General features: G+C 35.2%; 1 protein-coding gene and 1 non-coding gene across 4 annotated transcripts in view; both read right to left on the bottom strand.

The window, feature by feature from the left end:
* Nucleotides 1–26,606, bottom strand: part of MAP4K5 (mitogen-activated protein kinase kinase kinase kinase 5) — a 144,301-nt gene that overhangs the window by 21,710 nt on the left and 95,985 nt on the right. For 2 of the 3 annotated variants that reach the window (XM_057542091.1, XM_057542089.1), the window contains exons 15-26: nucleotides 21,833–21,891; nucleotides 20,741–20,808; nucleotides 19,143–19,185; nucleotides 18,293–18,503; nucleotides 16,954–17,051; nucleotides 16,744–16,785; nucleotides 15,767–15,851; nucleotides 7,809–7,888; nucleotides 7,448–7,508; nucleotides 4,026–4,140; nucleotides 3,595–3,653; nucleotides 1,092–1,195 (exon numbers count right to left, since the gene is read on the bottom strand). In XM_057542091.1, the coding sequence (XP_057398074.1) occupies nucleotides 1,092–1,195; nucleotides 3,595–3,653; nucleotides 4,026–4,140; nucleotides 7,448–7,508; nucleotides 7,809–7,888; nucleotides 15,767–15,851; nucleotides 16,744–16,785; nucleotides 16,954–17,051; nucleotides 18,293–18,503; nucleotides 19,143–19,185; nucleotides 20,741–20,808; nucleotides 21,833–21,891 (1,025 nt within the window). The remainder of the gene's footprint in view (nucleotides 1–1,091; nucleotides 1,196–3,594; nucleotides 3,654–4,025; nucleotides 4,141–7,447; nucleotides 7,509–7,808; nucleotides 7,889–15,766; nucleotides 15,852–16,743; nucleotides 16,786–16,953; nucleotides 17,052–18,292; nucleotides 18,504–19,142; nucleotides 19,186–20,740; nucleotides 20,809–21,832; nucleotides 21,892–26,606) is intronic. The other variant, XM_057542092.1, reaches the window with a different exon arrangement.
* On the bottom strand, nucleotides 23,713–23,816 carry LOC114239220 (U6 spliceosomal RNA). Its single transcript, XR_003624403.1, has one exon. It is a non-coding gene; the product is annotated as a U6 spliceosomal RNA (small nuclear RNA).

Consider the following 26,606-nt stretch of genomic DNA (forward strand, 5'->3'; position numbering starts at 1 on the left):
ATTAGAGAAATGCAAATCAAAACTACAATGAGGTACCACCTTGCAACAGTCAAAATGGCCATCACTAAAAAGTCTATAAATAATAAATGCTAGAAAGGATGTGGAGAAAAGGGAACCCTCCTACACTGTTCGTGGGGATATAAATTGGTGCAGCCACTATGGAGAACAGTACGGAGGTTCCTTAAAAAACTAAAAATAGAGCTAACATATGATCCAGCAATCTCACTCCTGGGCATATTTTTGGAAAAGATGAAACTCTAATTTGAAAAGATACATGCACCCCATGCCGTTCACAGCGGCACTATTTACAACAGCCAAGACCAGAAACAATCCAAGTGCCCATCAACAGATGACTGGCGTAAGAAAATGTGATTGATACACACACACACACACACACACACACAGGAATATTATTTAGCCATAAAAGGAATGAAATATTGCCATTTGCAGAAACATGGATGGACCTAGAGAATATTATGCTTAGTGAAGTAAGTCAGACAAAGACAAATACTATATGATATCATTTATATGTGGAATCTAAAAAATAATACAAATGAATATATATACAAAACAGAAACAAACTCACAGACATAGAAAACAAAGAGGAAAGGGAGTGGGGGAGGGATAAATAAGAAGTATGGGATTAACAAACTACTATACATAAAATAGATAAGGAACAAGGATTTACTGTATAACACAGGGAACTATATTTAATATCTTTTAATAACCTATAATGGAAAATAAGAAATAACTGAATACTTTGCTGTATACCTGAAACTAACACAATATCATAATACTTCAATTTAAAAAAGGACTACCTTTAAATATTATGATAAGAATCAGTTTTCCATAAAAATATGTTTTAGAGACTTGGCCATATTCTTCTTTATGGCTGTGATATTTCTGGAAGTTTATTAACATAAGTTAAAAGATAAAATCTTAAGAACACAAAAATCCCTAAACCAAATAAACAGCTATAAAAACTATAAACATGCTAACCCTAGATGGTAGCATTGGGGTCTTAAAATTTCAGGCTCAGTTATACATTAGTGTTTCCTAAATTAAAAAAATGTAAGCAAAGTAATATATACCTTAATTAACATGAATTTCTGCATTGGCTCATACCACTGAAGTAAAACAATTCCAGACTGTAAAGCTCCACAGAGGTATTTATGTCCTGTGTAAGGGTTTCTGACTGGAAAGAAACAAAACAAAACAGACACACCCAAAACACTGAATATTTTTATATAAAAACAAAGTTTAGCTAAAAGCAATTACTAAGTTATATTCACCTAAAAGCTAACCCAGCTTTCTTTAGGCAGTGCTGATACATAGGAAAAACCAATTAAATGTGGCCTGCCACTGATACCAAAATATGAATGGAAGAATAATCATTTGAACTAGGATGATAAGAGTGCAGAAAGTAAAGAAAGATGATATCTTTTTCCTTTGGCTTTGTTATACCCTTTCCTTTTCACTCTCTTATCTCAATTTTAATTGCATACATTTACTTCTAAACATCTTTAATATACTAGGTTCTTAAACATAAAAACAGTATTTTAAGCACCAAAACACCTAAACTATTTTACAATCTAAAGAGCTGCTTAAGTAAATGGACCAAAAGAGTGAATTCTAGGTCTAGTGAATAAGAAGGTCTAGAAGGCAACTGAAATCTATCATTCCATTTAAACAAAACTTGTTTATTTATTTATTTATTGGGTCTTCATTGCTGCGCACAGGCTTTTCTCTAGTTGCGGCGAGTGGGGGCTACTCTTTGTTGCGGTGCATGGTCTTATTGCGGTGGCTTCTCTTGTGGAGCAAGGGCTTTAGGCACGCGGGCTTCAGTAGTTATGGTGCACGGGCTCAGTAGTCGTGATTCACAGGCTCTAGAGCGCAGGCTCAGTAGTTGTGGCACACGGGCTTAGTTACTCCGTGGCATGTGGAATCTTCCCAGACCAGGGCTTGAACCCGTGTCCCCTGCACTGGCAGGCAGATCCTTAACCACTGTGCCACCAGGGAAGTCCTATGATTCCATTTTTGGTATAATAGTTTACAGCTGTCTACTTAAGACAAGATGAAAATAACTAATTATTTTATAGCTTAATAAAGATGTAACTTCCTTGACTCAAATCTACAGAAATTCACATTGGTCTTTCCTTCTCCCCCATTTGATTCCCATCAACAGTAATGTATTTGATTATAAGAGTAGTTATTTGCAGTAAGCTCTATCTTAAGATATTTATGAGTTATACCTCAGATTGTAAGCATCAAGACCTTTCCTGAGTCAGAGATACTGGGAATCTGACAACAGAAATGGACCTGCATCTCCCTAGAAAAATGCTCATGAAATTTGCTTATAACTAGACAGTATGCTGTGGACCTAATGCAGCATGAAGATCAATGTTTAGGCTCACTGATTAAACAAAAAGAATAAACAGAAAGTTAGGAGCCCAGAATTTGAAGCCACAGACCAGGTCTGATCCCAGGTTCTGCTACTAGTGACATAAGTATCATAAGCTGTTTAAGGGTTAAGCGAGAGAAGATAATTATATAGCACAGAATTTAACCTTGCCCCAAGAGGTCTGGCCTTTGTCCTCTCTTTTGGGAGTTAATGTCTAAGCCTCAGGAATGTCATGCCTGACAGGAGTGTCTTTGTTTGCCTGGGGCCTTGGTCACCGTATACTCCAACAATATGATTTAGAGTGGGGGCTGGCGACACTGGATAGTCTCAGGGTGGGGGACAGTAATGCCAGAAAGACGAGCCATGTAATTTAGGGTAGGGGCTTTGGGTCAGGCAATATCACTTGACCTCCAGAGGGGATAGATACTGAGATCAGCCACGTGGGCAATCAAGCATGCCCATGTGATAGAGCCTTAATAAAAACTCCGGACACTGAGGTTGCTGAGTAAGCTTCCCTAGTTGGTAATGCTCTGTGTGTATTGTTACACATCACTGTCAGAAAAGTAACACTGTCCATACGCTGTCTATTATTCCATAGAGAAAGGACAACAGAAGCTCTACATCTGGTATTTTTCCTGGATTCTGCCCTATGCACTTCTTCCCTTGGCTGATTTGAATCTATATTCTTTCCCTGTAATAAACCATAACCAGAGTATAACCATTTTCAGTGAATTCTGTGAGTCCTTCTAGTGAATTATTGAACATGAAGGTGGTTTGGGGAACTCCCCAAACTTGTAGTTGGTATCAGAAGTGAGTGGTCTTGTGTGGACTGTTCCTTCTAACTTCATAGTTGGCCAAACTCCTGAAATAATAATGTTCATAAAACACTAAGCAATAACTGTTAAATAAATGGTAAGTGTTAAATGAAAGCTAGGATATTAGCAGAGATAGAGCCTTAGGGACTATGGTTAAAAAATTTGAGGAACACTATGCTCTGAGAAAGCATCAGAGCAATTATCTTCAAGCATTTTTATGTCCGACTATACATTCCTGAGCTTCAATGGCCCCTTAACTCCTTATTTAGAACAAATATAAAGCCTACCTTCCTTCATTTAATACTATAAGACTCTACAGATAATTTTAAAGATGTTAAAAGTTCTAATCATCCAGTTTGAGAAACAGCATTTACTCACCTATGCAACATTTGTGGCAGCCTTTTGTATCAGGAATCTTTGTTGTTAAAGCGAACTTTCTGAAAACATAAGACAACATAAATGTACTCTACTGCAGTGGTTCCCAAACAGTGAGTGACGGGTGAATCAGTTCCATCAGAACCAGTCAAGGAGCTCTAAAAACCACTGTCTTAAACTCTGACCCCAAACTATCTGATTTTATAGAACTGAGGCAGGACCTGGGAATCTATATTATAAAACTTCTATGGATGATTGACATGGACAGTCAAGTTACAAAACACTTATCTTTTGAATTCTAGATGACATTTACTTTAGTGTAAACTACCTTTCAAAATTAAGACAAAAAGTTTTTTAGTGGGCAAGGAAGACTGGCTGTTTTAAAAATAGACACTAATTCCCCTCACTCCCAGTAGAATCAAAATATTCTGTACCTTGGTAGTATGCGGTCTGGAAACCTATGTGTTTGAATATGGGCAGCTAGTCCTGGTTTTTTGGCTTGTTCAAACAAAGCTATAAGATTATGAGAGTAGAGCTGAAAGGTTTTTCCTATAAAAGAGAAACATGTTATTTTTATTAGAATTATTTAAAGCAGAGAAATACTATTTTCAAGCAAAAGAAAAGATAATTACCTTCTAAAATGACGAGTCCAGCCATGTTCAAAAAGCCAAGAAAAATAGAGAAAAACACAAACAAAAAAGCCTAGTTAATACTATTTTGAAAGATAATAAGTAAAATGAGTTTTAAGAAAGTAGATAATTTTGTTTCCCAGTACATAAATTAGATACATTCTGACTAATAGGTGATCTGGGCAGAATATATGTAAACCTTAATGAAGCCAACATAGAAAAAGAAATTGTTAAACAGTGTACAATAGACTGAGTTACAATGATGTACATGTGATTATTTCAGTACAACATGGAAAATTATATAACTATACTACATTATCTTTCTGAGATAGTCCTATTTTTATCAATAATCTACCACATTACCTTGGATTAAAAACTGATTGTGAATGAAGTCTTGAAGATAACATTGAAATACTAAGAAAAATAAAGCAAACTAATATTATATGCCATAGGATATAGTAGGGCTACAATTATATCCTATAATTTATATGGGACAATAGAGCTACAATTTCCATATAACCAAAACCACAGCTGTATAAAAAAGGGGGATATATGGTAAACATTTTCTGACTCCTTATATACATGACATGGTACTATAACAACCCAAAATAGTATTTATCATTTTACTACTAGAAAACATGAAAAAAAAAATGGTTTTACCCTCAACAAAATTTTCTGTATTTTCTCAAAATGCAAACATTCTGCCTAACACTATACCACCCTTCCTTTCTCCAGTACCCCTTTATATATAACTAGCTACCCAAGCAGCTAACACATGTACATGTTTGTGCACACATGCAAAGAAATGCAGACCCTTAAACAGAACGTTTTCTCCTATTGAGCACTGCTACCTATCTTCATTCAGTTCCACAGGTCATTTTAACTACAGTTTGGAAAGAACCAATTTATAGGCTAATTTTTCCCTGTCTTTCTGTAGTTATTTTATAAATATACAAGATGTACTCTGGGTGGCTTTTAAGCTTATTCCCAAAGACAGGCATAAATAGGGATAAAAGCAGTAAGAGAGTTAGAGGAAAGTGACTCTATATGAATACAACTCAGAATTGTTAATTCAAACAGATCTGGGTTTAAGTTTATTTTCATAATAGTAATATGATATATTAATATGTTATAAACAAAAGTAAGAAAACTGGGGGAAACATAATCAAAATCAAAGAGATTAAATATTTTGAGGACCCCAGTTTTTTAAAAGACATTTATAGACAATCAAATAATATGCTCTTTGTAAACACTGTCATCAGCTCAAATATACAAATTCCTGAAGAATCTCTACTAGGTGATGGTTAGTAGATGAGTTTAAGTTATACACACTCACACACACATACTTAAAATTATGAAAATGGCATTTCTTAAATTAGACCACAATTCATAATGATCTGTCAGTGAGTTAAAACTATATCAGCACTGATGCTTTAACGCATAAGTAGCTGAAGGGTAGACTTAATAATGAAAAGCCTGACAGTACAGTAAATAAGAGCTAGGATGTATTCATCACATATCTATTGAGATACAGAGCATGAAAGAGTATCAAACAAAAAAACTGAAAAAAATTTAAGAAATGTTAAAATAATTTTTCAAAGTGGAGAAAGGGATAAATGCTATTTTAATAGCTGATAGCATTAGGATTAAGGAACAGAGAGAAATAATTAACTATCTTGTATAGTGGTCCCACCACAGAGTATTGTTCCAGGACCCCCTGCGGATACCAAAATCTGAGGTCCCTTATAAAAAGTCCATTATATAAAATGGTGTAGTACTTGCATATAACCTATGCCCATTCTTCCACATACTTTAAATCATCTCTAGATTATGTATGATACCTAATACAATGTAAATGTATGTAAATAGTGACCCAATGCCTGGCAAATTCAAGTTTTGTCTTTTTGGAACTTCCTGGAATTAAAAAAAAATTCTATCTACAGTTGGTTGAATCTGTGCATGCAGATACAGAGGGCCAACTGTACTCTACTATCAGAATGAAAGCAAGCAGCAAGCCTTCAGGTAGCCACTTAAATCTAAAATGTAAGAAAATAGGTTTTGGCAGGTAACAATTAGGGGAAAAAGCCTGAACACCACCCCCTGCCCAACAACAATGAAAAAAGAAAAATACAAACAACAAAATTAGAATAGGTTGCTCTGGAACCCATTTGATTATTTATGAGACTTGAAAGCATTGGTCCAAGTTGGTTAATAAATATGTGGTCCATAATAACATGAATTCTACCAGCAAGCATCTTCACAGTTTTCTAAGTACTTTGGATATCTCACTTGATCCTCACAGCAATCTTGTGAGGCTGTTATTGTTACCATCATCCTTATGTTACAATTAAGAAAACTGAGCACAACAACATGGATGGACTTAGAGATTATCACACTTAAAGTGAATTAAGTCAGAAAGAGAAAAACAAATACCATATGATATCACTTATATGTGGAATCTAGAATATGACACAAAGGAACCTATCTACGAAACAGCAACAGACTCACAGACATAGAGAACAGACTTATGGTTGACAGTGGGAAGGGGGCGTGGGGGAGGGATGGACTGGGAGTTTGGGATTAGCAGATGCAAACTACTATATACAGAATGTTTAAACAACAAGGTCCCACTGTATAGCACAGGAAACTTTATTCAATATCCTGTGATAAACCATAATGGAAAAGAATATGAAAAAGAATGTATATATATGTATAACTGAATCACTTTGTTGTACAGCAGAAATTAACATGACACTGTAAATCAACTATACTTCAATAAAAAATAAATTTAAAAAAAAGATATAATTTATGAAAAAAAAAGAAAACTGAGGCTGAGAGACAAGAGACAGTGATTGGCTCAAGATTACAAAGAAAGGAAGCATCTGGATCCTCTGATTCTTTCCCTTCAACTGTTGATTCTCAGTGGAAGGCAGGGATGGTGACAGTAACAGAGACTGTGGAGAAGGGGATGGCCTCAGGGAACAATCACTGTCATGTTCCCCAACTATGTAGTTCCTGGGCAGGTGTGGGAAGTACTGCTCTAACAACAAGGTCCCTTCTCAAAGTTTCTTCCAATTCTACATCGGTAAAAAATACCTGCAAGTCTCAAAGTTAACTATACTAGATTATAATTACCCTGAATAACATTTTAAAATAATGTGTATTAAAATTACATTTCTCTGCTTGTCCATGGTTTATTTTTCATATCATTTTCATAATATACATACCTGACAATGACATTAAAGTATTATTGATGACATAGAGCCAAGTACATTTCCGTGGAAATAACTATTAAGAAAAAAAAGGTAATTAAAACTCTCCGATTTTCATTCCCTTACCCCTTAACCTCCAAATTGCAACAGTCTGAAAGAGTAGAAAAACAAGTATTTTCTACCTTTCAGTAAATTACCAAAACCTTATGGGAAAAAAATCTTTCAACATGAACATGTGAAGAGTACAATTTCACCCCTTTAAATATTTAAATCATAAAAATTAAAACTGAGGCCCATATAAATTGCTTTAAAATTAAGATATTTACTTTATTCAATTGACTCAAACTAATTTTTTGAGTTAAAACTCCTAAATTACCTGTTCCATCGTTGCCTCATGTAGTTCATTGAGATTCAATGTATAAATACCATCTTCAGTTCCAAAAATAATGTACTGATCTAAAATAGTTGAGATAAATCACCAGAATTTACTATCATTTTCTGAAATCATTCACTAAAATAATGGCCCTATATTTTAATGGTATTAAGAGTTAGATAGCCACCCACCAATCCAAAGAAAAATTATTTTCTAAAACCCATGCTACCTTCTTTACCTCTTTCCCCAACTCTTTATTGTTTAACAGTAGATATATTCTGTTACTAACTCTGCTTTATCTTACTATAGAATCCTTTTTTAAAACATAATTTTCATCACATGTCATTTATTCAAACATAAGTAAATAAATGAGAAAGAAGGGAAATTGTCAATAGATGTCAATGGATTGTCAACAGATGCTAAAACTAGTCAGTGAAAGTCTAATGAGCAAGAGGATATGTATAAAGTCTCAATGAGTCTTCACACTAATTACTTATTAATTACTTTGGGAAACTAAATAATTAAGCGATTACTTAGAAAGGGAAAAATAGGAACTTGACAGAAGAGAAGGCTAGTGAACACCACCTTAACCAACTGGTCAATGTTAATATCACTAGTATTTGGAGAAGCTGATACCATGTGCCTCCTGATATGATGGACTGAGAACAGCACAAAACATTTCTCTGATATTCCTGCCCCAAATGCATAACGTGATCTAAGCATGAGGACTCATCAGACAAACTCAAATTAAGGGACATTCTACAAAATAAGCAGCCTCAAAATGGCAAGATCAAGAGAGAAAAAAAGGTTGAGAAACTGTTCCACACTAAAGCAGACTAAAGGCATGGTAGCTAAATCCAACATGTGAACTTGAACTGGATGTTGGATTGGGGAAAAAAAAGGAGGGCGAAGATGATAAAAGACATTACTGGGATAATTAATAAAATTTAAATATGGACTGTGGATTAAAAGACAGGATTATATCAGTGATAAACTCCTTAATCTTTATAACTGTACTGTGATTATGTAAGAAATGATTCCTGTTCCTAGAAAATACAAACTGAAGTATAAGGGGAAGAGGAGCATGATGTCCACAACTCACTCTCAAGTGATTCAGAAAAAAATGCACATACAGACAGAAAAGAGTAAAACCAATGTGGCAAAAGGATGAACATACACACACTACTGTATATAAGACAGATAACCAACAAGAACCTACTGTAGAGCACAGGGAACGCTATGCAATATTCTGTGATAACCTATATGAGAAAAGAATCTAAAAAGGAACGGATATATGTATATGAGTAACTGAATCACTTTGCTGTATACCTGAAACTAACACAACATTGTAAATCAACTATACTAAAATAAAATAAAGTAAATAAATAATCTGATGGTGAGGGTGTAAAACAAAAAAAAAGAAACTGATGATTCTGAGTATATAGGGGTTCTTGTACTACAATATTTCTCTAACTTTTCTGTAAGTATAAACTTACAGCAAAATAAAAAGGTACAAATATCAAAAAATCCTGTTTCCTTACTGTTAAAAATTCTTTTTCTCTGTTATATTTTCTAATAGCGGCATTTAAAACAGATAATTACACTACCTGTCTTTATGACTGTACTGAGGTAGAAACAAACATTGCCCAAACATCCTCTACTGCCTAACCTCTGCTAATTTCCAGGCAACCAGGTAGGCTCCTTCTTTCCTTGCAACAAGTTGAATATTATGAGGATATGTATTATAAATGACCACACTGAGAACCAGAGGTGTTAAGTATCTTTTCCAAGTCACACAGTAATGTCAGAGTGGGAATTCAAACCCAGATCTCTTTGACTCCAAATTTTTGCCTCCATGTATTATCTTCCTCACTTTAAAATTACACAGCCTAAATTTTTAAAAATAAATTTTATTTTGCCATCATTTCAGACTTTCAGAAAAGTTATAATAATACAACAATTCCTAAATATGCCTCATGCAGATTACACAAATGTTAACATTTACTGAGAGGGCAGACAGCAGAAGCAAGAAGAACTACAATCCTGCAGCCTGTGGAACAAAAACCACCACATTCACAGAAAGATAGACAAGATGAAAAGGCAGAGGGCTACATACCAGATGAAGGAACAAGATAAAACCCCAGAAAAACAACTAAATGAAGTAGAGATAGGCAACCTTCCAGAAAAAGAATTCAGAATAATGATAGTGAAGATGATCCAGGACCTCGGAATAAGAATGGAGGCAAAGATCGAGAAGATGCAAGAAATGTTTAACAAAGACCTAGAAGAATTAAAGAACAAACACCTAGAAAAATTAAGGAACAAACAAACAGAGATGAACAATACAATAACTGAAATGAAAACTACACTAGAAGGATTCAACAGCAGAATAACTGAGGCAGAAGAACGCATAACTGACCTGGAAGACAGAATGGTGTAATTCACTGCCGCGGAACAGAATAAAGAAAAAAGAATGAAAAGAAATGAAGACAGCCTAAGAGACCTCTGGGACAACATTAAACGCAACAACATTCACATTATAGGGGTCCCAAAAGGAGAAGAGAGAGAGAAATGACCTGAGAAAATATTTGAAGAGATTATAGTCAAAAACTTCCCTAACGTGGGAAAGGAAATAGCCACCCAAGTCCAGGAAGTGCAGACAGTCCCAGGCAGGACAAAGCCAAGGAGAAACACGCCAAGACACACAGTAATCAAACTAAGAAAAATTAAAGACAAAGAAAAATTACTGAAAGCAACAAGGGAAAAACGACAAATAACATAGAAGGGAACTCCCATAAGGTTAACAGCTGATTTCTCAGCGGGAACTCTACAAGCCAGAAGGGAGTGGCATGATATATTTAAAGTGATGACAGGGAAGAACGTACAACCAATATTACTCTACCCGGCAAGGATCTCATTCAGATTCGATGGAGAAATCAAAAGCTTTACAGACAAGCAAAAGCTAAGAGAATTCAGCACCATCAAACCAGCTCTAAAACAAATGCTAAAGGAACTTCTCTAAGTGGGAAACACAGGAGAAGAAAAGGACCTACAAAAACAAACCCATAACAATTAAGAAAATGGTCACAGGAACATATATGTCGATAATTACCTTAAACGTGAATGGAATAAATGCTCCAACCAAAAGACACAGGCTCTCTGAATGGATACAAAAACAAGACCCATATATATGCTGTCTACAAGAGACCCACTTCAGACCTAGGGACACATACAGACTGATAGTGAGAGGATGGAAAAAGATATTCCATGCAAATGGAAATCAAAAGAAAGCTGGAGTAGCAATACTCATATAAGATAAAATAAACTTTAAAATAAAGAATGTTACAAGAGACAAGGAAGGACACTACATAATGATCAAGGGATCAATCCAAGAAGAAGATATAGGGCTTCCCTTGTGGCGCAGTGCTTAAGAATCCACCTGCACTGGCAGGGGAAATGGGTTCGATCCCTGGTCCGGGAAGATCCCACATGCCGTGGAGCAGCTAAGCCCGTGCGCCACAACTACTGAGCCCCTGCGCCTAGAGCCCGTGCTCTGCAATGAGAAGCCCGTGCACTGCAATGAAGAGTAGCCCCCGCTCGCCGCAACTAGAGAAAGCCCTCGCACAGCAACAAAGAAGCAATGCAGCCAAAAATAAATAATAATTTTAAAAAAGAAGAAGATATAACAATTACAAATATATATGCACCCAACACAGGAGCACCTCAATACATAAGGCAACTGCTAACAGCTCTAAAAGAGGAAATCGACAGTAACACAGTAATATTGGGGGACTTTAACACCTCACTTACACCAATGGACAGATCATCCAAACAGAAAGTTAATAAGGAAACACAAACTTTAAATGACACAATAGACCAGATAGATTTAATTGATATTCATAGGACATTCCATCCAAAAACAGCAGATTACAATTTCTTCTCAAGTACGCACGGAACATTCTTCGGAAAGATCACATGTTGAGTCACAAATCAAGGCTCAGTAAATTTAAGAAAATTGAAATCATATCAAGCACCTTTTCTGACCACAATGCTATGAGATTAGAAAACAATTACAGGGCAGAAAACGTAAAAAACACGAACACATGGAGGCTAAACAGCACGTTACTAAATAACCAGAGATCACTGAAGAAATCAAAGAGGAAATCAAAAAATACCTAGAGACAAATGACAATGAAAACATGACGACCCAAAACCGATGGGATGCAGCAAAAGCAGTTCTAAGAGGGAAGTTTATAGCAATACAAGCTTACCTCAAGAAACAAGAAAAATCTCAAATAAACAATCTAACCTTACACCTAAAGGAACTAGAGAAAGAAGAACAAACAAAACCTAAAGTTAGTTCAACGAAAGAAATCATAAAGAACAGAGCAGAAATAAATAGAAACAAAGAAAACAACAGCAAAGATCAATAAAACTAAAAGCTGGTTCTTTGAGAAGATAAACAAAATTGATAAACCATTAGCCAGACTCATCAAGAAAGAGAGGAAGAGGACTCAAATCAATAAAATTAGAAATGAAAAAGAAGAAGTTACAACAGACACCGCAGAAATACAAAGCATCCTAAGAGACTACTACAAGCAACTCTATGCCAATAAAATGGACAACTTGGAAGAAATGGACAAATTTTTAGAAAGGTATAACCTTCCAAGACTGAACCAGGAAGAAACAGAAAATATGAACAGACCAATCACAAGTAATGAAATTGAAAGTGTGATTAAAAGTCTTGCAACAAACAAAAGTCCAGGACCAGATGGCTTCATAGGTGAATTCTATCAAACATTTAGAGAAGAGCTAACATCCATCTTTCTCAAACTCTTCCAAAAAATTGCAGAGGAAGGAACACTCCGAAACTCATTCTATGAGGCCACCATCACCCTGATACCAAAACCAGACAAAGATACTACAAAAAAAGAAAATTACAGACCAACAGCACTGATGAATATAGATGCAAAGATCCTCAACAAAATACTAGCAAACAGAATCCAGAAACACATTAAAAGGATCATACACCATGATGAAGTGGAATTTATCCCAGGGATGCAAGGATTCTTCAATATACGCAAGTCAATCAATGTGATACACCATATTAACAAATTGAAGAATAAAATCCATATCATCATGTGAACAGATTCAGAAAAAGCTTTCGACAAAATTCAACACCCATTTATGATAAAAACTCTCCAGAAAGTGGGCATAGAGGGAACCTACCTCAACATAATAAAGGCCATATACGACCAAACCACAGCAAACATCATTCTCAATGGTGAAAAACTGAAAGCATTTCCTCTAAGATCAGGAATAAGACAAGGATGTCCACTCTCACCACTATTATTCAACATAGTTTTGGAAGTCCTAGCCACGGCAATCAGAGAAGTAAAAGAAACAAAAGGAATATAAATGGGAAAAGAAGAAGTAAAAGTGTCACTGTTGCAGATGACATGATACTATACATAGAGAATCCTAAAGATGCCACCAGAAAATTACTAGAGCTAATCAGTGAATTTGGTAAAGTTGCAGGATACAAAATTAGTGCACAGAAATCTCTTGCATTCCTATACACTAATGATGAAAAATCTGAAAGATAAATTAAGGAAACACTCCCATTTACCACTGCAACAAAAAGAATAAAATACCTAGGAATAAACCTACCTAGGGAGGCAAAAGCTCTGTATGCAGAAAACTATAGGACACTGATGAAAGAAATTAAAGATGATACAAACAGATGGAAAGATATACCATGTTCTTGGATTGGAAGAATCAATATTGTGAAAATGACTATACTCTCCAAAGCAATCTACAGATTCAATGCAATCCCTATCAAATTACCAATGGCATTTTTTACAGAACTAGAACAAAAAAATCTTAAAATTGTATGGAGACACAAAAGACCCTGAATAGCCAAAGCAGTCTTGAGGGAAAAAAACGGAGCTGGAGGAATCAGACTACCTGACTTCAGACTATACTACAAAGCTACAGTAATCAAGACAGTATGTTACTGGCACAAAAACAGATATATAGATCAATGGAACAGGATAGAAAGCCCAGAGATAAATCCACACACCTATGGTCAACTAATGTATGACAAAGAAGGCAAGGATATAAAGTGGAGAAAAGACAGTCTTGTCAATATGTGGTGCTGGGAAAACTGGACAGCTACATGTAGAAGAATGAAATTAGAACACTCCTTAACACCATACAAAAATAAACTCAAAATGGATTAAAGACCTAAATGTAAGACCGGACACTATAAAACTCTTAAGAGGAAAACACAGGAAGAACACTGTTTGACATAAATCACAGCAAGATCTTTTTTGATCCACCTCCTCTAGTAATGGAAATAAAAACAAAAATAAACAAATGGGACCTAATGAAACTTAAAAGCTTTCGCAAAGCAAAGGAAACTACAAACAAGACGAAAAGACAACCCTCTGAATGGGAGAAAATATTTGCAAATGAATCAACAGACAAAGGATTAATCTCCAAAATACGTAAACAGCTCATGCAGCTCAATATTAAAAAAACAAACAACCCAATCAAAAAATAGGCAGAAGACCTAAACAGACATTTCTCCAAAGAAGACATACAGATGGCCAAGAAGCACATGAAAAGCTGCTCAAAATCACTAATTATTAGAGAAATGCAAATGAAGACTACAGTGAGGTATCACCTCACACCAGTCAGAATGGCCATCATCAAAAAATCTACAAACAACAAACGCTGGAGAGGGTGTGGAGAAAAGGGAACCCTCTTGCACTGTTGGTGGGAATGTAAATTGATATAGCCACTATGGAGAACAGTATGGAGGTTCCTTAAAAAACTAAAAATAGAACTAGCATATGACCCAGCAATCCCACCACTGGGCATATACCCTGAAAACCATAATTCAAAAAGACACATGCACCCCAACATGCTGTTCACTGCAACACTATTTACAATAGCCAGGTCATGGAAGCCACCTAAATGCCCATCGACAGACAAATGGATAAAGAAGATGTGGTACATATATACAATGGAATATTAGCCATAAAAAGGAACAAAATTGGGTCATTTGTAGAGACGTGGATGGATCTAGAGACTGTCACACAGAGTGAAGTAAGTCAGAAAGAGAAAAACAAATATCATATATTAACGCATACATGTGGAACCTAGAAAAATGGTACAGATGAACCGGTTTGCAGGGCAGAAATAGAAACAGAGATGTAGAGAACAAATGTATGGACACCAAGGGGGTAAAGTGGCAGGTGGGGGTGGTGGTGGTGGTGGGATCAATTGGGAGATTGGGACTGACATGTATATACTAATATGTATAAAATAGATAAGTAATAAGAACCTGCTGTATAAAAAATAAAATAAAATTCAAAAATTCAAAAAAAAAATAAAGACACACATGATCACACACACACAATAAAAGTTAAATTTACTACTTTTGCTTTTATCCTTCTTTCTCTGTACACACATAGTTGTTTTCATTGTCTGAACTGTTTTAAGTTATGAGCATGATACCCCTTTATTCCTAAATATTTGTGTGCATTTCTTTAAAAAAAAAAAAAAAGGTCTTATACAACCACACAACAATGATCAAAATCAGGATATTAACACTGAAACAATACTATTATCTAATATCTTGATTTTACTGAAAGCGATTATCAATTGTCTCAGTATTGTCCTTTTACATAAATGAAAATGCCGAATTATGGTTGCAGTCAGTTGTGATGTCTCTTTAGTCTCCTTTAACCAGGAACTGTTCCTCTTGAATTCTGATGCCTTAAACTAAAACTATTTACCTATTTAGGTTGTTACACTAAATAGTATAATACCTACACTCCTTAGCCTCTAAGTTGAACTTTTAAAGTAAAAAGCCCTCAGTTCACTGATCATAAGGATCTTTTCTGATAATGAATATTTTGTTGGAGATATATATAAAAATTCAGAAATGTTACCTTTTGTATCAGGATGTATCCAGGATGTTGCACAATTAATTTTCAAAGGACAGCCATCAAAAACTTTGGAAAAACATGCTCCCATCTTATTTATAAAGAAAGAAATGTTGACTTATTTGATTAGATAATTTTATACATTCCTAGAAAACAGCTAAGATTATTATAAAATGCTAAACTGACTCTTATTTGCATATACTTGTGGTCTCATTACAAAACAAAATTCATATATTGATATAATTTAACGCTTTCTATGAAGAGAGTTTTACACTCTTTCCTTGTGTAATCCACTACTTTACAGCAAAAATATCAAATTTATCAAAACGTCTACATATGTCAATGATACATTCTAGGAATTTTACATCACTACTTATCTTTAGGACTAACATTTAATAATGGGAAACAATGAATGATTTTATTGAGTAACATCACAGTGATTATAATTGCAGTATACCTCCATAATAGTGATGAAAGGCGAAAGACTGATATTTACACTAAAATTTACTGTATAAAAAGGTACAATTTATAAGGCACCCATTCATATGACTGGCTGAACTACCTTAGGTAGGTTCTACTGAAGGGCCAGAGAACAAGAGTTAACAGAAGCTTCCCTGTTGCTTTTCACTGTGTATAGTTCAATGTAAAAATGGCTTCAGGGGTAGAAAGATATTTAACCAACATAATGAAGAGGACACAGTACTAGTAATATCATCACATTAAGATTAAATTGGCCTTTGTAGGCTAATCAGAGAACCCAACTGTCCGTATTTATAAAAAGTGAAATTTACCCAATTCTAACTAACTCACTCAAATTAGGGTACATGATTTGATCCATGGTATATCCAAATGCATTTAATGCCTTTGTATTTTATGAATCCTTCCTTTCAATGGCTCAAGATACTTGATAGCAAATAAACAATCTTCTGTTGCTTCTAAAGAGAGAAAAATTGGCAAGTGGTTCACATAAAAATATTCCTTACCAGCACTTTTGGGGTGGGTGGGAGGCCATTGATTACTGGTTTCTGTGGGAAAAGTGATTTTTAATACTGTAAGACCTCTTAAAGCCTTAAGAAAAACTTTATACATTTAGAAATCCAGTTATTCAAATTCCTGAATTAAACAGACTATGCCCTTTATATGATAAATACAGTATTATTTACAACTAATCACCAAACGCCTGTTATACCTACAGGGAAATCTCGCTTGTCCTTTTTTCGTGGTAACTGTGGTGCTTGCGCTGATCCTTCTGTGTTTTCACTCATCAGTTTTGAAATACCATCACCATTTCCTAAAGAGAATCATGGTTAAAAGCTGAATGACCGGGGCTTCCCTGGTGGCGCAGTGGTTGAGAATCTGCCTGCTAATGCAGGGGACACGGGTTCGAGCCCTGGTCTGGGAAGATCCCACATGCCACGGAGCAGCTGGGCCCGTGAGCCACAACTACTGAGCCTGCGCGTCTGGAGCCTGTGCCCCGCAACGGGAGGGGCCGCGATAGCGAAAGGCCCGCGCACCGCGATGAAGAGCGGCCCCCGCACTGCGATGAAGAGTGGCCCCCACTTGCCGCAACTAGAGAAAGCCCTCGCACGAACCGAAGACCCAACACAGCCAAAAATAAATAAATAAATAAATAAAGTAGCTATACAATTAAAAAAAAAAAAGAAAAGAAAAAAAAAAAAAAAGCTGAATGACCATACAAATAAGTACTTTCCTTGAAAAATCATTTCCCCTTCCCCCTAGTACTTGTTTTCCATTTGGGTGTTCCTTTATAGGGAAATATTCCCTACTGTCAGATGAGTTAAAGCATCTCTGGTGCCTTTCTCTAGCTTATGTAGTGGCAGCACTGCATCTAGAGCAGTGGTTTTAATCCATGAAAACAACAAATGTCTTTCCATATTGTGAGAAAAATGAAATCTGACCTACTAATGCTGATATTCAAGGCCTGTCATAATTTAACTTCAACCTACCTTTTTAAGTCCTATCTCCCAGTATATACCCTTCAAAAGCTCACACTTCTACCATACTAGACTGTACTTCCAACACATTCTAGATTTTCCTGCTTCAGTGCATTTGTTCATTCTTTCTTGTTCTCTAAGAATGCCTGTCAGTATTGGTTTCACCTATTAAAGGCTCACCAAGCCCTTTAATACTCTGCAAGGGCCTACCTCCTCTGTTCCCTATCCTTATTTCCCTCAGAAATCTCTTGCATTGTTATGTATAGTTACTTACTGTAGGAGACACTTAAACAAAATGTCTTGTCTGATATTATGTGCACATGGGTATAACTTCTGCTATAGACCCTGAACTTCCTGAGGGCAGGGTCATCCATTCATCTTTCTAGATCCTATAATATTTAGTAAGGGATCAAATTAGGGTTGAATTGGATTGAATGTATTTATAGTCCACCCATGTGGAACTTTAAAGAACCTTCACAAAGCTTCAAACAGTAATAAGACTGACTAAAGAAAAAAGACATTCTTTAAAATATGAACAAAATGGCTTTCTTTTCAGCCTTCACTTTGATTTATTTACCGAGATCACAGTATCTAGCTGTATGCACTCCAGGCCTGCTGACACTGCTAGCCATACCAATAGAGGAAGTCTCAGCTACAGGACCACAACTTGGGCTACTCTGTCTTCTGAGAACTTGGGGAGCTCTGTTCTCTGAATCAGGACAACGTTTTACAGTTGATGATTTTTCTTCATCTGGGAGGTTGTCTTCAGGGTAACTGTTTACCCTTGGCTAGTTGATAATAAGAAACGAAAGTACTTTAATAAATTTGGACATAAAACATTAACACTTTGTTATTATTATGCATCAAAGACTTTAGGGGGAGGAGAATATGCCTTTTTTTTCTTTCTCCTGTATAGTTCAATTCACTGCACCAAGTAAGCAAGGTAAGCAAGAGCTGAGTTACTATCCCAACACAACTATGAACTTGCCATGTGACTTTTAAGCAGCCCTAACCCCAAACTGATAACGTTTTTATAACCAATAAAATCATATACATAATCCACAAAATATTTAATAACTACAAACAAGCAAGGAAAGTGACTTAATAAAGTATGACTCTAGTGCACTGTCCAACTGTAGTAATAAATGAGGACTGTAAATGATGAACTCCTCTCCTCTCCATGTGGTCAAGTATTGCCTCAAATGAGTAATAACCTATCTTTGCCTTTTACTAATAGCTATAAAAATATTATATTTCTCATGAAATCTTCTTTAATATATTTTTACATCTTCATAATATGCTCTTGAGGAAAACTTTACCCTAAAATATATTTAAGAGAATTTTGAATAAATTCAATAAAGTTATTTTAAAAATTTATATTATTATTTAAACAAGGATATATTGTTGAAAATCTTTAAGTAGCTCACCTTAGGAGGTAGGGGAGGTGGTATTGCACGTTTTGAGGTTGATCTAATACAAAGAGAAAAATGCAATTTAGATGGTGATAAATGACCATAACATAAAACACAGAGAGAGCATTAGATGTGCATTAAAATCTGCTTCTATTCAGGGGATATAAAAGACAATTAGATCATGGTAGAGAGTATTTTTAAAAGCTATAGGAAGACCTAAGATCTCACTCTGTCAAACTGTATTAGTATGACTATAAAATAGAGTTTTTATAAAGTGAATACGAAGTGTTTTTTACTTTATCGTTACGCTTTGCAACATTTAATATGTAATAAAAATGAAATTAAACTTAGCAGTGAAAAAGAGATTCGGAATTTTAGAGTTGGAATCCACAGTGAATCATAGATTCAAATGGCTGTATCATCAAACCCTCTGTTACTCCAAGTGGGGTCCACAGATGAGCAACATTGGTATCACCTGGAAACTTTTCTTTTTTTTTTTTTTCCGGCTGCACAACACAGCTTGCAGGATCTTAGTTCTCCGACCAGGGATTGAACCAGGGCCCTCAGCAGTGAAAGCGCAGAGTCCTAACCCCTGGACTGCAAGGGAATTCCCATGGAAACTTTTATAAATGCATCCTCCAGACCTACTTAATCAGAATCTGCATTTTACCAAGATTTCCAGGTGATCCTCCAGGCACATCAAAACTTGAGAATCACTCATCTAGCCCACTGGTTCCACACATTTATCCATAGTCACTGCAATCAATTGGGAAGCTTTCAGGATTCTTAGATTCCACTCCCAAAGACTGTATTCTATAGCAGGGGTTAGCAAACTTTCTATAAAGGGTTAGACAGTAAATTTTGCAGGCTTTATGAATCATATAGTGGTCACAACTACTTAACTCTTTTACTGTGTGAAAGCAGCCATGGATAATATATAAACTAATGATCATGGCTGTGTTCCAACTAACCTTCACTTATGAACACCGAAATTTAAATTTCACATAATTTGCACGTGTAACAAAATTACATTTTTTTTTCAACCATTAAAAAATGTAAATATCATTCTAGTTCGTAGGATGTACAAAAAATAGGCACTGGGCCAGATCTCGTTTATAGGCTTACAGGCCATACTCTGCTAACCCCAGATCCACAGGCCTAACGTGGGGTCCAGGAATCTGTATTTCCAAAGAGCTCTCTAGGCACTGCAATGCACTAATAGGTTTGGAACAACTCATCTAGGTCAGCCCTGTCACTTAATCGTTGAGGAAAGACAGGTCTAGAATATGAAGTAACCACATTGCAGAGATGGAATTGGGGCTTTCTGATTCCTACTATCGTATTTTTTCCCATGAGATCATGTAGCTCATCTTTCAGTATATTAACACCACACGTACTGTATTTTGATTTAAAGAACAAAACTACAAAGCCTTAATGATCAACACATTATGCCTTTGGGCAATTAAAAAAAAATCAGAAGCTTTTCACTGACAAAAGGCATAGTACAACTTTTATAAGAAAAAAATTAAAGCTTATTAGAATAAAGCACTCCCCATCAAATACTGTTCTTATATAATTAAGTAAAATAAAGTTAAGCTAGAAAAACAACTTACTTGCCAGTATTTGCACCATCAACAAAAGGGTTCCACCGTAACAGAAAGTTTGGGTCTGAAGACACTCCCTGTGAAGGTAAAAAAGAGTTTAAGATGTTACCTTATAACAGGTATCATTCATTTTATGTGATTCAAGAACATACTCATTGTCATGATTATTAATCACCTTGGCTTTCAACGGTTTAATCTCTAGCTACACTTGCTGTCATTTGACACATTTATGTCACTAACTCATTATTAGGTGACTTAAACTTAACAGAATCTATAAACATACTTATAGCTTAAAATGTGACAAGGCCTCTTTACCAATATGCTAGTATATTCCAAAGCAAAACAGAAAAATGTTAACTTTGAATTATGTGCATCACTACTCCATTAGCGTGGAGAACTAAACACTGTATTATTCAATCATCTTTAATTTACTGGTGCCATACTTTTTCTGACTAGCATGGAAATTGAGAATTTACTGTCCAGCAACACATACAGTAGGAGGAGCACCACTCGCAGATGTTAAGAATGAAGAGATCCATTAACAGAAGACAATTACTCTAAAAACTATACTTTTACTCTCAGTTAAAAATAAAGTAGATGTTAGGATAACATCTAGGTTGACTCTAATAATATCTTGCTCTATCTACTGTTTCTTTCTTTTTAGTTAAGGAAAGGGTTAACCAAATAGTAATCTCAAAATAAGAGCAACGGTTAAAAAAAAAAAGCGAAGCTATATTAACAAATAAATATTAAAAACAGTAAGGCAATGCAAAATCGTACTACAAATCTAACAGAATCAGTAAGTAAAAAGATCCTGAGAGCTTAAAGCTGAGGATCAAATTCCATATACTTAATAAATTCATGTGAATTCTTCAAAAGACTCAGAAGTGTCAAAATGAATGGTTAAAATGGTATATTACACACTGTACCCTAGTCAAAATACACCTAACTAGAAGCGTTTTCAAACTTTAATGTGTGAAATACGTTATTAAAATCAATGCTCTGAAGAGTGTATTACTTTGTTCTTCAGTCAAAGTACACCTGACTATAACTTTTCTCAAATTTTAATGTGTAAAATACTTTAAAAGTCATTATTCCTACCATTTCATCCCGTGCTTCTGTTTCTTTTCTCAGAGGAGGCTCAAATTGTAATTTGTCAACTGTAAAATATAACATATATTCACAAATTCTATCTTAAAGGATCAATCCTGGAAATGTGATGAGAAGCATGTGTACTGGGGAGGGGGGAAGGGAGAGAGGAGAAGAGAAGAAAGAGGAAAAGACAAAAACTCTTAATTTTTTACTACAGAGGACCCCTTCCTTTATGCTCGCCAAAAGAAAGTAACAATTTGGTATCTTCCTAACAATTCTACTTAATTGTTGGTCAGAATCAGGAAATTAAACAGCAATTTTGCATATAAAAGATTTTAAAAAATTAATTAAAAGTAGGTGACTAAGCAAACATTTAAGGATGTTTCTATCTAGGCTATAGACTCTGTCTTGAGACTAATTTAAACTACAACTTTATGGTAGGATGAACCCCCCCCGCCCTGCCAAATCACCTATAATTATCTAAAAAGAACAAATATTTGTCAAATTAAATATTACTATGGCATTCAGGAATCTAATATTATATTTTCCTAAATGTGTATTTTATTTGGCCTAATGAGACCAATTTTAGAATTATTCCTAATAGTCAAAGAGTAACTTCTTTTATATGAAATAGTCTATAAATCAGAGAAAAGGATGGCTTATTATCTACTCATAAAGTACACAGAATTTTAAAATTCTAAGATATAATGTGACTAAAAGACGAAAAAAATTATACACTTGCATCACAGAGATACAAGTTTCCTAAATACAATCTTGGTAAACAAAATACACTAAAAAAAAGCACTTTCAAAAAGTATCTAGTTGTCTTTATTCCTAAAACCAAAATTTGTAAAGCAATACAGAGTACTTATATAATTCATTACACTAAATAAAAACATTAAGTCATAAAATTTTCCTTCTTGTTTTTGTTTCGCAAATTTTATTAAAATATAACACACATAAAAGTGCACCTGTCATAATCAATGAATTTTCACAAACTGAGCACTTACATAACCAGAAGCCAGACAGAGACAACATTACCAGACCCCAAACACTCCCATTTACTCCCCACTCCAAGGATAGCTGCTTTCCTGACTTCTAGCACCATGCATTTAGTTCTGCTTGTTTCTGAGCTTTGTAGATTGTTCCTTCTCATTGCTATACCATACACTCTTCCTTTATGGGAATATGCCATAATTTATTTACCCATTCTACTGGTGGTGGGTATTCAGGTAGTTTCCAGTTAGGGGCTATTACAAACAGTGCTGCAACCAACATTCTAATAAGTGTCTTGTGGGTGAACATGTGGGCATGTTTCTGTGTGTATCTGGCAGTAGAATTGCTATCTTAAGGTAGACAAGTATTCAGCTCTAGGAAATGCTTTCACTTTTCCAAAATGGGGGTGCCAATTTCCAATGCAGCCAGGAATGTAAGTTTGATTGATTGAGTTTTGCAGTTTTTGTCTGTACACTGCATGAACACATTCTGGGTACCTTCCCAGAGGGAGAGAGGGAAGGGAGGGAAGGGAGGGAAGGGAGGGAGGGAGGGAGGGAGGGAGGAAGGAAGGGTGGGAGGGAGAGAGGGAGGGCGGGCCACATCAAAGATCCCAGGAGAGCCACAGAATTTTCTGAAGGCAAACTTTCTCCTTCCTTGACTACAATGTGAATTAAATGATAGAATTGTGGAGGATTTCATTTATAATTCCTTCAAAATGAGTTAGTTCTGCTATGTACTAAATGGATTATGCGTGAATCCCAAAACAAATCCAACTGCAATTAATGTTTTAATAAACTGGTTGCTAGTGTATGCAATACCCACAGTGCGTCAGGAGGGATTGTATTATAGTTAGAAACGTTAATTAGGTGTTTGCTATTGTCAAACTAAATTTTAAAAATATGGACTGCTTCACGAATTTGCATGTCATCCTTGCGCAGGGGTCATGCTAATCTTTCTATTGTTCCAATTTTAGTATACGTGCTGCCGAAACGAGCACCATAAAATTTTCAAAGACATTCCATAAAATATAGTATCTACTTTTCAAAAATAATCTAAAATAAAAGAAGTCGTTCATTAATGACTTACTTTTTAAAATAATTTAAAAACATCTTAATTCAAGAGCCATTACTATAATTCACGAAGAACCACTTCACTCATTTGAGACAGAGATGAGTTAAAGTTTTTTTTGTTTTTTTTTTGGTCACAACTAGAAATACTGGCAAGCAGGTCTAGAGATAAATTATAAAAGGCATAAATATGGAAAGGAAAGAAAGAAAATATTTTCAATAATTACATAATCAGCAAATTTCAAGGCTTAAAAAATTACCAGAGAAAAATGAGCTCATAAATTTCAATTAAACATATAGTAAAATATCAACTGCATCCATCCATACCAGTATCAGTGATTTAAAATAAAAATTTCAATTTCATTTCTTTTATATCAGCATAAACATGTAAGATGTTTTACTTTAACATGTAAGAAAAGTATTCCTTAAAAAAAATCAAATTCCTTATGACAAGTCTAAAATTACTACAGCCACACTTTATGGCAAAGAATGCTAGAGTCTCCAGTATCATTGTTCTGTGTGCAAGAATGGACTCCAAGTTGTTTTGTTTTGCTTTAAAGAAAATCCTGGCAGTACCTTTGGGTGTGTCTTTGGCTTATAAAAATACAAAGATGGGGAGGTCTTCTATTATACATCCTCATTTATCTCCACAAGATGTTACTTATTATAGGCATAATAATTATAGGTATAATAAGTAACAGGAATTAGACTTACCCTTTTGCTATAAACAACTACAACATGTAACCCAAATACATGTGTGCATACAAGCTATATGAAGCAATTATTTGAGGCAATGGATTAACAGACATCACAGGGTTGTAATCCTTGAAAGATGGTGTTAAGATCCCCACTCACCCATGCAGGTCATGCAATGACCTACCAGTTAATTTATGCTTTAAACACTCTAAAGAGATCAAAATCCAGACACTCAATGTTGTATCACAACATCCAAGATACAATAAAAAAATGACTAAAGAAGTAGAAAACAAATAAAAATCATAACCAGTTTAAAAAAATATAGACTCAGAGATGACACAGATGTTGAAATTAGCACACAAGGATTTTTCTTCCTATCTATCTATCTATCTATGTATGTATCTATCTATCTCAATGAAAGTCTAGATGCAGAAAATACAGTATCTGAAATAAAATTCACTGATGGGCTTAAACAGCAGACTGAACACTACAGAAAAAAAGGTCAATGAACTTAAAATTAGGGCAATAGAAACTAAACTTAAGTATAGAGAACAAAAACACCTTATGTGTGTTTACGGGGGTCAGGGAGAACAGAGCCTCAGTGACCTATGAAACAACATCAAGTGGTCTAACATGTAACTGGAGTCCCAAAAGGAGAAGGGAGAATCTGGAACAGAAAAACTGAAGAAACAGTGTCCCCAATTTGAAGAAAAATATCAATTCATAGATCTAAGAAACTCAATAAACACCAAATAGAACAAACAAAAAGAAAAATGCACCTAGGCACATCACAGTCAAATTGCTAACAAAGCAACAAACAAAAAAATCCACAAAAGTTTCAAGGTATAGCACCTATTAAGAATCCAACTGATGCACTTAAATACTTGCTATTCTGTGCCTTTAAAAAAAAATCTGAATTGATGTCATGGATTGTGTTGCAACCTGCAGCTTAAAAAATACCAATGTACAAGAACATATGGGTATGCTACACTTCAGATAATTTTTCATAAATAGTTTTCCTGACAACAAATGCTTTTGTTTTGGTTATTGTATGTCTATTTCTAGGATGGATCAAAGGTTGTTTAAAAAGGCTCAACTTTAACAATGGCCAAAAAATGCTGCTTGAGTTTGTGTTTCCTACCTGGGAGAGCTCTAATTACTTACCTAGTAAACACTCACTTCTCTAGAACTGTTACTAAGGAGATTTGTGAGACAATACATCTCAAAATCTCTATCACCTTTATCATCCCCAGTCTTCACATGAAATAAAAAGGACAAAGGGAATTTTCAAACTTAAGTTGGGTAAACTTTCAGAAATTCTTAAATCTCCTTAGCCTAAAGTAGGTTTTGCTTCTTTGTTTGGCTTGAAAGAAAATGAGGTCAATTCCCTAGGAGCCCATTAACTCTCTCCCAATGAACCCAAAACTGAGCATCTTATACATCTGGGAATACTGCCCCCAACTCCAGTTTCTACATTATTACAGACTAATATAGCTGAGACTTGTACAGTACACACAGTTTTATACTCAAACATGTCCAAGAAGTGTTTCCTCTGAATAACCTTTTCATGGTTTAGAACTCAGAAACTGCCTTCTGGAAAACTTCTCTCTAACCTCAATAAATAGAATCTTGCCAGGTACTGTTAACAACTAACACAACAGTAAAACAGGGTGATGATCCTTGTATTCCTGTCTCTTAATTATAGAGACATGGGCCAATTTAAATCAATGCAAGATTGTCTTAGTAGGACATCTCAAACTGGAGATGAAAAAAAATCTTCAGAAGTAGATGACTGCAAAAATCAGTTTCTACACAAGTCTACTGAATCTAGCTGATGACAACGTGAAATGAATCATTTGCCCAAGACCCATGGAAAAAGATGACCGAAGACACTGATTATCATACTTTAATGTGCATACTATAGCTCTTGAGCTACATTTTTTTCTTCCTTTGCCAGCTGAAACTTTTGGATTGTTGACAGACTTGTTACCTATTAATCATGATACCTGTAGAGTCTTTATTCT

The sequence above is a fragment of the Balaenoptera acutorostrata genome, chromosome 3 (genome assembly GCF_949987535.1).
Source record: "Balaenoptera acutorostrata chromosome 3, mBalAcu1.1, whole genome shotgun sequence".
NCBI classification, from domain to species: domain Eukaryota; kingdom Metazoa; phylum Chordata; class Mammalia; order Artiodactyla; family Balaenopteridae; genus Balaenoptera; species Balaenoptera acutorostrata.